At 38.2% G+C, this 12,481-nt stretch overlaps 1 protein-coding gene across 2 annotated transcripts in view; it reads left to right on the plus strand.

Moving 5' to 3' along the window:
- The window catches only part of LOC120931388 (neuronal acetylcholine receptor subunit alpha-7), a 249,516-nt gene that overhangs the window by 215,820 nt on the left and 21,215 nt on the right, over nucleotides 1–12,481 (plus strand). The window contains exons 5-6 of one of the 2 annotated variants that reach the window (XM_040342782.1): nucleotides 306–385; nucleotides 5,852–6,019. In XM_040342782.1, coding sequence (XP_040198716.1) covers nucleotides 306–385; nucleotides 5,852–6,019 — 248 coding nt within the window. The remainder of the gene's footprint in view (nucleotides 1–305; nucleotides 386–5,851; nucleotides 6,020–12,481) is intronic. The other variant, XM_040342783.1, reaches the window with a different exon arrangement.

Genomic DNA, 12,481 nt, shown 5'->3' on the forward strand with positions numbered 1-12,481 from the left:
TCAAGGTCAAAAGTGAAAGGCGGCTCAATTATTTGCTTTACTTAAGCACTTTGCGTCACTGTAAGTGACATACTTTAATCTATCTAAATTGTAGTTCTCTTAACCACACACATCATTGAAAATGACATGAAAAATAGGAAATCTATAGGTAATACATGGAAAATGACATATGATTATGTATAAAGAATGATGTTTCTCATCCCTACATTTAACAAGCCTTTGACTTACAACAACACTTCTGGTTCGAAATGTAATGATTTATAATCACTGGCTGCCATTTTCTCATTCTATGTTATATTTTGTAGCGCAGATGAAAGATTTGATGCTTCTTTTCACACTAATGTACTGGTGAACTCATCTGGTCATTGTCAGTATTTACCACCAGGTAAGATGCCAATTTTGATTTAATGATTTAATATTTTTCATGTTTCTTTTGTTACCCTAAACTTCTGTTATATTTTTGTATGATTAGATTGTAAAACTGTTTTGTTGCAGATTTACAATATAGCATTCCATCACCTTCAAATCTTTTGTACATAGAGAAATCCACATCACCCTTATTCCTTTGTAAAGAACAGTGTGTCCCCATTCCATTATTTCTTACTTTCATTACACCATTGGACCTGCATAGAAATACAGCATAATCACATTTTACCAGAATTTGACAAAAGCATGTAAAATTTGCATTTGTAGCTCCATTCGCACATTGCCTCCTAGACCTAACATAGCTGGATTCCAGGATGGAAAGAGCACCAGACCTTCTCTATGTGAAAGTACTCAGCCTTGGGTTGTCAATAACCAGTCCAGGAACCGTTCATGTGGGTGAAGGTGGCATGACATCACCCTCACCAATCTAAGCTCTGACATTAGCTGGCACAAAATCTTAGGATGCTACAGTGGGGAGGTAGCAAGTGAGTGTGGCTCCATAATATAAACGCCCAGAGGAGTGGGCTATCTGCCTTTATTTGGCAAAGTGGCAGTGTCCCATTAAAAACGTAATATGCTAATAAAGAAAAATTGGTCATCATTTGCAATGTACAAAAACAATATATTTCAATAAAGTATTTATTTAATACATTTAAAGGAGTTGTAAAGGCATTAAGATAAAAAGCCTTCTGTGTGTAACAGCATCCCCAGCACCCCTAATACTTACCTAAGCCCCATCTCTGTCCAGCAATGTCCACAAGTGTATCGGCCGTCCGAGACTCATCCTTCCTGATTGGCTGAGACAGCAGTAGCACCATTGGCTCCTGTGGCTGTCAATTAAAGTCCGTTAGCCAATCAGGAGAGAGAGGGGCTGGGCTGAACGACAGCTCTGTGTGTGAATGGACACATGGAGCTACAGCTCAGCTTGGGTGCCTCCATTGCAAGCTTGCTGCTTGCTGTGGGGGCACTTGACAGGAGGGAGGGGCCAGGAGCAGCAAAGAGGCACCTGAGAAGTGGAGAATCTGGGCTGCTCTGTGCAAATTACCTGCATAGAGCAGGGGGGAAAACATGTTTGTTATTTTAAAAAAAACAAAACTTTACAATCACTTTAATAAAACCACACCAGGAGAAACGTATTAATTGTTCCCATAGCACCCACTCAGAATTAATCTTGGTACGGTTTGGCTTCAAAAGGTTCAATACTGATTGGCTGATGTGCATTACAACATGCTGTACTTGGAACTTTGCTCCATGTACTGTTTACTGAATATGGTAAAACATCCACTCTCCTAAACCACATTGATTGATTGATTGATTGATTGATTGATTGATTTTTGAGCTTAGTTAGGCGCCAAATGCCCACTGTGAAGTGAGCGTCAAAGCGCCACTGGTGAGATGTTACTTTGAATCAATCCATGGTGAGGAAGAGAGAGAAAAGAGAAGAGAGGGCGGTGAAAGGAAGGGTATCCAGCCCTTAGGGGAGCAAGAGAAAAGAGCCATGAAGTGTATGAGAAAAAGATAGAAAAGAAAAAAGGAACAGTGGGGGTACTAGAGGAGGGGTAGAAGACATCATAGTTATTAGAGAGGCAAGTGGCCTCTTCAATGAGGGGGCGGACTGTGAGAGGGAAAAGAAAAAAAAATATCCATAGGCCTGGATGAACAGCTCCGTCTTCATTTTTTTTCTGAAGAGGAGCAGGTTAGGTGTCATCTTAAGTTCCAAGGAGAGGGCATTCCACAGCATGGCACCCCTACTCTGGAGTCGTTTGCCTCCCATGGAAGAAAGTTTAGATGGAATAACTGTGGCTAAATGTTGGGTCTTGGATCTTAATGGGCGCGAGGGTGCATAGTGCACCGCCAAGCTGTGTAAATACTTGGGACCCTGTCCCCAGTATGCACGAAAGAAGATACAGAGCGTTTTAAAGATCACTCTCTGCTCAATAGGGAGCCAATGAAGTGATCTCCTGGCCAGGCTAATATGGTCTCGTCTCGCTAGACCGAGTACAAAGCGAGCAGTATGGTTCTGAACATTATAAGAGAAAGATTAGGATTTCATGAACATGAGTAATTCTAACATTTTTGTTAAGGGGGGCATGTTAGTATAACTTTTGAATGATACAGATGAAGCTTTCATTAAACTTTGGAGATTGTGGAGTTGATTTACTAAAACTGGAGAGTGCAAAATCTGGTGCAACTCTGCATAGAAACCTAGCTTCCATTTTTTTGGTCAAAGATTAATTGAATAAGATAAAGTTAGAAGCTAATTGGCCACCATGCACAGCTGCATCAGATGCTGCACTCTCTAGTTTTAGTAACTCAATCCCTATGAGCACAAGATGGGATGAAGGAGATCTCTGCTGCTCTTGCACAGCATGCTTGCCACCGGTCACTTACATTTCTGTGTTTTTTTATTTCTTCCTTCTTGCTATCAAAACAATCACTGTATATATCTTAACCACTTCCCGACGGCCGTATGACTTTGTATGGCCGCAGGGTGGCTCTAAATCTCTGGGAGGCTGTCTTTTTACGGCCCCCGCTCCTCCTGGCCACTGGGAGGCGTGCGAGCGCGCCGGCGGCGCGCGTGTCCCCGCCGCATCACTGAGATGCCGATGCGCGTGCCTGGCGGCCGCAATGTCCACCAGGCACCCGTGATCGGCGATTACAGTGAGAAGGACGTGGATCTGTGTGTGTAAACACACAGATCCATGTCCTGTCAGGGAGAGAGGAGACCGATCTGTGTCCCTTTTACATAGGGACACAGATCAGTCAACCTCCCCAAGTCAGTCCCCCTCCACACACAGTTAGAACACTATGCAGGGTACACATTTAACCCCTCCCTCACCTCCTAGTGTTAACCCTTTCAATGCCAGTCACATTTATACAGTAATTAGTGCATATTTATAGCACTGATTGCAGTATAAATGTGAATGGTGCCAAAAATGTGTCAAAAGTGTCCGAAATGTCCGCCATAATGTCGCAGTCCCAATAAAAATCGCAGATTAATAATAAAAAATAATAATTCTGTCCCCTATTTTGTAGGCGCTATAACTTTTGCTTATTGTGATTTTTTTTTTACCAAACATATGTAGAATACGTATCAGCCTAGACTGAGAAAAAAATGAAAATAAAAAAAATTGAGATATTTATTATAGCAACAAGTAAAAAATATTATTTTTTTTTTCAAAATTGTCGCTCTTTTTTTGTTTATAGCGCAAAAAATAAAAACCGGAGAGGTGATCAAATACCACCAAAAGAAAGCTCTATTTGTGGGGAAAAAAGGACGTCAATTTTGTTTTGGAGCCACTTCGCACGACCGTGCAATTGTCAGTTAAAGCGAGGCAGTGCCTGAAGGTAAAAATTTGTATTAATGTGCATAACGAAGCCAAGGAAAGATGGAAAAATCTCCAAAAGGCATCAAATTACAGATTAGACATTCTTATAATATGTAAAAAAAAGTTAGATTTTATTTCCGTCATTTACACTTTCAAAATTACAGAAAACAAAAAATGGCATCTGCAAAAGTTTGGGCACCCTGCAGAGTTAATTTCTTGTACTGCCTCCTTTGGCAAGAGTCTTTCAATTCTTGTTTGAGGTATCTTTGCCCATTCTTCCTTACAAAAGTCTTCCAGTTCTTTGAGATTTCTGGGCTGTCTGTCACGAACTGCTCTTTTAAGGTCTAGCCATAGATTTTTAATTATGTTGAGGTCAGGAGATTGTGAAGGCCATGGCAAAACCTTCAGTTTACGCCTCTTGATGTAATCCCCCGTGGATTTTGAGGTGTGTTTAGGATCATTATACATTTGTAGAAGCCATCCTCTCTTTAACTTCAGCTTTTTCACAGATGGCATCAAGTTACCATCCAAAATTTGCTGAAATTTTATTGAATCCATTTTTCCTTCTACTCGTGAAATGTTCCCTGTGCCTCTGGCTGCAATACAACCCCAAAGCATGATTGATTCACCCCCATGCTTAACAGTTGGACAGAGGTTCTTCTGATTAAATTCTGTGCCCTTTTTTCTCCAAACGTAGCTTTGCTCATTCCGGCCAAAAAGTTCTATTTTAACCTCATCGGTCCACAGAACTTGTTTCCAAAATGCATCAGGCTTGTCTATATGTTCATTTGCAAAGTTCAAACGCTGATTTTTGTGGTGAGGACGTAGAAGAGGTTTTCTTCTGATGACTCTTCCATGAAGACCATATTTGTACAAGTATCTCTTTATAGTGCAATAGTGTACCACAACTCCAGTGTCTGCCAGATCTTTCTGGAGGGATCATGCAGTCAAACGTGGGTTTTGAATTGCTTTTCTCACAATCCTGCGAGCTGTTCTGTCTGACAACTGCTTAGAAGAACCCATGGTGCTGATTGTTGGGGCAAGGTCAGATGAGTCTGGGCATTTAAAACCTTTGAGATTGACATCACCTGGTCTTCCCAGATGATGATTGAGAGCAATCCATGACACTGGCAGGTCTCAGCTTTGCATGCTATAAATTCTGCAGGGTGCCCAAACTTTTGCAGACGCCATTTTTTTGTTTTCTGTAATTTTGAAAGTGTAAATGATGGAAATACAATCTAACTTTTTTTGACATATTATAAGAATGTCGAATCTGTAATTTGATGCCTTTTGGAGATTTTTCCATCTTTCCTTGGCTTCGTTATGCACATTAATACAAATTTTTACCTGGGGTGCCCAAACTTACGATCCTCACTGTAAAATATTTAGCAATTCAGATCTATAATTGGTATTATTTTGGAATCAATATTATATTAATTGATCTATAATATTTCAATACATTTTAGTATTTTAGAGTATTTTATATTTAACTATGATGGCACAGAATATATACACCGTGTACCCATCATCAGATATTAGATCATAAACAGGATATAAAGAAGCTATTTTTCAGCTAGTAAAGCATTAAATACCTTTATTTTCAGCCACAAAACTGTTATTTGTAGGCAGAGGAGTTATTCTCCCTTTCATCCTATTTCACAGTATTGGATGTTCTTTACTGCTCCTGCATCATTTCTTTAAACTCAACAGCATAGAAAATGTTCAATTCTTTGCAATGAGTGTTCATAAACTTGGGGTGTCATATGTAGTTCTGTGTGTCTTGCCATATCTCAACTACTGCATGAAAAATTCCCCCCGAAGGATAGAAAAAGGAACTACTTCTACGCCTGTAACCATACTTATAATGCAGAATAGGTATGTGAATGCCGCCTTTACAAAAAAACAATGCTGCAAAATACATTAAATATATTGGTAAAAACAAAGAACTAAAGAGTCTATAAATGAGATTAAAACTTGATTTAAGGATTTTTACTTAATTTTACACTGCTAATAGAATTTAATATGTGCTGTTTTTGGTATTTGCTGTATAAGCTAAGCATAGGACGTAGTGGTAAAATGATCCTTGTATTTTTTAGGGATCTTCAAGAGTTCATGCTACATAGATGTTCGCTGGTTTCCTTTTGATATTCAGAAATGCAAACTAAAGTTTGGCTCTTGGACCTATGGAGGATGGTCTTTGGATCTACAAATGAAAGAAGCAGACATATCTGAATATATCTCAAATGGAGAGTGGGACCTAGTAGGTAGGCTTGAATTTTTACCTCAACTACAGATAAGGGGAACTCTAGCATTATGGCACTGAGAACACACATTTAGATTTTTTTTTTTAAATAAGTGTGATACTAAATGCATATTGCACCTATAGTTTCAGGCAGTCTTTAGTGTCACAAATAAATATTTTTTAAATATTGTTCACTTCTTTGCTTAATATGTAGGAAAGAATAAAAAGGTGAGACATGATTAAAACCATTAAATACTATTACATTTTGAAAATCAATTAAAATATATTAGAATGAAAAGGGAGACCCCTTTTTTGTGTTTTTTTTGTTTTTCCTGAGTATAGGGAGTCCTTGTGGAGATTTATTATTAAGCAATTTGCAATTTAGTTGTTTTAGTACCGTAATTAGAATTAGAATGGACATCTCAGTTATCGACATGCATCCAGGTTGATTGTATTTGTTTGTGTGTGGCTTTCCCTTTTTTTGTTATTCTGTGAAAATTTTGAAAATCAATAAAAATATATTGCAATTAAAGCATTAAATACAATAGGGTGTGAATAGGGTTCAGGTGGGCAGTATTTTCAATATGAAACTAAGATAAAGAACACAGGGAAATGACCTCAAACCATCAGAAGAAAAGTTCAAAACTAATCTTTTCACCAAGTGAGTAGTTGATGCTTGAGTACACTCCCAGCTGAGGTAGTGATTTAGCGAACAGTAAGTAAATTTAAACATGTGGAACAAACTTAGCTTTATACTCCAACAAACAGGTTAAAAGAGAAAAAAATTAATCAAGACGGGCATTTATCAATACATGCTTTGATAAAGAAAAGACAACATTATTGTCCACATTTAATGTACCCAAGGAATATTTTCAATATTTTCAGGGACTTTGTCATATAGTGGAATTTCTTAAATAATGAGTTATATTTTCTAAGGGGATACAGTATATGGTTTTATTGTAATGTTTGACTTGGACATTATACTCTTATACCCTAAAAGTATATTTCAAATCTGCTTTGTTTGTACATTTTACAAGCCATGTAGTCCAAATCAAATCAAATCCAAAAACATTTTTCTTTAGACAAACTTTTATGTAATTGTTCCTTTTTTTTATCTTGTGTATTTCTTGTGTTTTCGTTATAAAGCTATTTGAGAAACTACTATATACTACTACTAGGCACTATATAAAATAAAGTTTGTTATTATTAAAAAGCATGTTTTAGGGCAATACGACTTTGGCAATAAGGGTATGACCCAATACTGGTGGTCTAATGACTGGGCAGCTGGTATTTCTATTTTTGTAGTACAACCAATAAAGTAAGACTAATACCCATCTGTAATACCCAAATGTCCCAATGATCTCTTTGCAGTGCAAGTTTGAAAATTAAAGGTTAAATCTGATTGGTTGCTTTGGATGGAACAAGGAGTTCTCTTTTAGATTTTTGTATGGAATGGGCTATTCCTATATGTCATAGAAACTGGAAGGTCCACTTAAGCTGAATGCAATGTTGAGTTTTTACATTACTCTCTTGAACTCTAGTGTCCTGACACTACATACGCTTCTCTCATAAAGTCCCTACATAAAATTACAGACCTTAGTTGATCTTCTCACGCTTTGGCCTGTCTATGCAGGAGCATTTGTAAAATGATGCATATGTACTAAGATACCACTCTAGGGAAAAATGGTCATCTACAATTAGGTGTATTAGCCCTACATGATCATTATTACAAGGGCCCTTTATGAAAAAAAACTACCCAACATTGGCAGTGAGAAAACAAGCAAGTCTCACTCTGATGGACTTTTTTCATTGGAAATTCCGATCGTGTGTGGGCCCCATCGGATATTTTTCCATTGGTGTTTAGAAATAGAACATGTTTTTTTTTTCCCGATGGAAAAAAAAAACGTTTGGAAATTCCTATTATCTGTGTGCAACTCCGACGGAGAAAAAAGAATCAAGTCGACGCATGCTCGGAAGCATTGAAATTCATTTTTCTCGGCTCGTCGTAGTGTTTTACGTCACCGCATTTTGGACGGTTAGAATTCAGTCTGACAGTGTGTATGCAAGACTGATGGAAGTCAGCTTCAATGGAATTCCAACGGAAAATTCGATCAGATTTTATTGCATCAGAAATTCCTATCGTGTGTACACGGCATAAGTTTTACATTTATTTAGAAAATAGTTGACATTAAATGGTGAGCTGGATAATGGCCTTTCCTTTAACTAGCCAGCAGAAAGAGAGAAAAAGATTAAAAATACAGCAACGTATAGCAACTAATCAGATTGCAACATACTAAAAAATTGCATATGCTGTTTAAAAAATAAACAAGTAGATTATTTATGTAATAAAATATAATTGTTTTGTTGTTACAGTACAGTTTGGTTACAGCTCTTAAGACTGGTTAACCACTTAAGGACAGAAGGTGTTTTTCAGATTCGGTGTTTACAAGACTAAAACAGTTTTTTTTGCTAGAAAACCCCCAAACATTATATATATTTTTTTCTAACACCCTAGAGAATAAAATGACGGTCATCGCAATATATTTTGTAACACCGTATTTGCGCAGCGCTCTTACAAGCGCACTTTTTTTGGAAAAAATTCACTTTTTTATATATTGTGAAAGATAATGTTACGCCGAGTAAAATGATACCCAACATGTCATGCTTTAAAATTGCGCCCACTCGTGGCATGGCGTCAAACTTTTACCCTTAAAAATCTCGATAGGCGACGTTTAAAAAATTCTATAGGTTGCAGAGTAGCTCTAGGGCTATAATGATTGCTCTCGCTCTAACGATCGCGGCGATACCTCACTTGTGTGGTTTGAATACGGTTTTCATATGTGGGCGCTACTCGCGTATGCGTTCGCTTCTGCGCGCGAGCTCGTTGGGACGGGGCGCTTATTGGGTTGGGTTTTCCTATTTATTTTTATTGATTTTATTATTTTTTACACTGAAATAAAAAAAAAAATATCACTTTTATTCCTATTACAAGGAATGTAAACATCCCTTGTAAAATAAAAAAGCATGACAGGTCCTCTTAAATATGAGATCTGGGGTCAAAAAGACCTCAGATCTCATATTTAGACTTAAAAGCAAAAAAAAAAAAAAAAAAAGGAAAATTTGTCATTTAAAAAAATGACAACAAAAAAATTGTCTCTTTAAGAGGCTGGGCGGGACTGACGTTTTGACGTCACTTCCGCCCAGCAGAGCTATGAGGACGGGTGGGGGCCATCTTGCCCTCACTCAAGTCCTCACACACGAGCTGGCAGCATCCGATCGCCCTCCGACGGCTTTGGTAAGCGGCGGAGGGCGCGGAAGAGCGGCGGGAGGGGGGGCCCCTCTCCCGCCACCGATAACGGCGATCTTTCAGCGAATCCGCTGCGGAGACCGCCGTTATCGTTTACACGGCCGCCCACTGTAAAGATGGATACCTCAGTTGTGGCAGCAGAAGCTGCTGTTACTGAGATATCCATCTTTAAAAACAGGACGTATATATACAGTGGGCGGGCGTTAAGTGGTTAACTGTCAACTCAACTACAATTCTGTTTTCCAAGTGATGCAAACCCACTAGACACCGGTTTACTGCATGGCTTTCTAGTGATGCAACATTAGTAGACAGTTTTGTATAATAATAGAACACATTCAATAAAGTGTGTTTCTTTATTATTCATAGACAGCCATGATCAAGATTTATTTCCTGATGATATGGTTATTGTAAAATGTATTGACCATTACAGTAAGTCCTAAACCAATAATAGGCATACAATGAAAAATCAGAAGCTTGAAAAGGTATACCAATACAATGGTAAAAACAGTTCGCCTGCAAGGTGAAGACTCATTTTGCCTTTGTAAACAGACGTTGAGTGGGACCCCTTTTAATAAAACTCCAGCCTGGTGCTTCTAGGCACCAAACTTTTCCAAGCTGTCCAGGAGGTGGTATTGGCAGTTACATAACCACATCTTACTGATGAACTTAAAAAAGTTAAAAAGTAAAAGTAAGTAGGACCCCCCCCCCCGCTATTACTTTGTGAAGAAGTTAGTTCAAAGAATAATAATCCAAGAGCATACGTACCTTAAATTTAAATGAAACCCTTCTGTCTTTACTGCAATATTAAGCTGACCATACACTATTATATTTTTGGAAAAATGCTTGTATGAACATTTCTACAAAACATCAGTGTGTTGGATATATCCGGGTCATGGCACCAATGTAGTGAAGTCATGTATAGTGGTGTCCGGTTAGATAATTGATATTTAGGTATTAGTATGATGACTATAAATTATGTTCCGCAGCAATACCCCAGGTTCTCCAGAGAGTGCATTTATTTGACTTCCAATACAGAACAAAGTCCAAATTCCACAGATGATACAAATCTAACAGAGTATATAATTCAGAATCCCATCTTTTCCTAGACCTGTGCCTTCATATTCAGAGAATATACAGAAAATATTCTGAGTGACAAGACTGACCTTCAGAATTATATTGCCTATCCACTGAATGGTTGAGCAATTTGATTGGCCGTCTTTGATCTACATCATGTATTTCAGAGTGACAGATAATGACCCCAGCCGGAGACGGCTTCAATCATCACATGCCCTAATTTTGCATTCTTGCATACTAACAAGCTTCCTCTGATATGTATAATTAGATTACAGATAACAGAGGTGGCCTGAGCACATCAGAGTCATTATCTGTCCCATTTGATATGTGTAGTAAATCTTGTTTTGCCACTAACCCCTTTTGATATGTGTAATTAGATCACAGATACCAAATGTGACCTGAGTACAGGTTTGATGTGTAAAATAGACGTATCCTGGATCTTTGCATATTGACAATCGACAAGCCTCTTTTGATGTGTAATATGTAACATGTACCAAATGTCAACTGAAATCTGGCCTGGTCAATTTTGGACTTATAATATAATATCCCACATAAATCGGCCAACATATTACAATCAGTACTGGATAATTTCATAAATGTCACTGTCATGTACCTGGTTGAGCTGATGGGAGGGCTCCCCCTTACACATCTTATCCTGTTTCCCTTAGGGGTGTTGACAGGGTATAACAGGACAAAAAGTGGCATGGGTGCCTGTAGGAGATCCCGTTCTGAAGATCTTAGAAGTAGAGTATGAACAGGTTAACTGGCAGTAGAGAGATACTGGATCTCAAATGCAAAGTCAGATGGGCAGAGGTCAGCAAAACCTGGGCAGCAAGAGTACAAGGTCAGGAACCAGAAACAGAGTCAGAGCCGGGTCAGGGTCCGCATCAAGCGAGCCGAAGATGTACCAGAACAGCAGACAGGAAGCAATGTTGGGTCACAAGCCAGGGTCAGCAACAGGGTTCTGGAACAAACAGGTTGAACAAACCAGGTCAGGATACAGATGAGCACATGATCAGGTCAGAAGCAGAAGGAGCTGATGACCACTCAGCAATGAACACAGTCCTGTGTGCATGCACATTCCTTTTAAGAACAGGCATTAATTTGAGCATGACTATTCCTTTAAGCTTGAATTCCTGACAGTCACTTGAAAGTACTTTAAAGAAAAGTTTTCTTTTGAACATTGAATATCAATTTGACCCCACTAACTATTAAAAAATCAAAACATTATCTTAAAATGTATTTTTTTTAACACAATTCTACTAGTGTATGGCCAGCTTTATCCTCTATTGACATGGTGTTGCACATGTGATCAGCTATGACACAAGCTATTTGATGGCTTGATAGTTCAGTTAAAAGATAACATAAGCACAATAACAAATGTTACATTAATCATCCAAGACATGCCTTGAATGTAACAGTTTTGTTAAACTAATACATCAGTTGGTTTATTCCACTTTAACTGTATTTGTGTTTTTTGTTATTTGAAAAATGCCATCTAGCATTTAAGTTGGGAGAACCAAACCTACCAAAATTATCATTCTATGCTCCTAGCCCAATTATGAGTGAATCTCATAGAGATCTATTATAATGACCAAAGTGCGGGATTCTGTTCCCATGCTTAAAACTACAGCCGACTGACTTTTTCCATCGAAAATTCCGACCGTGTGTATGCCCCATCTGACTTTTTTCCGAGGAATTCCATTGGAGTTTAGATAGAGAATATGTTCTCTTTTACTCCTATGGAGTTTGGCCGGGCAAAAGCCAAATCGTGTGTATGGGGCATTTCATTCCTAATAAAAAAAAAAATCAACAAGAGACATGGATGTTCTAATGTTTTAAAACTGCACGTAAACTCAACCCACTCACAAAATTTCCCAGTTCCTGTTGGTGTTAAACAGCCTTTTAAAACCAGACTGTTAATATTGAGAGGATGGGACATTTTTTTATGTTCTTCCATTATGCAGCTGAGTAATATTTAAGTGGTCGTTGGCTCTGCAATCTTGTGGCTTGATTCAATACAGATCCTGAACTTGGACAATAAAATCAATTATCTCTACTCTAAAGTGTATGTATAGCCAAAACCATTTTTTAGTGTTGCAT

The sequence above is a fragment of the Rana temporaria genome, chromosome 3 (genome assembly GCF_905171775.1).
Source record: "Rana temporaria chromosome 3, aRanTem1.1, whole genome shotgun sequence".
Lineage (NCBI taxonomy): Eukaryota > Metazoa > Chordata > Amphibia > Anura > Ranidae > Rana > Rana temporaria.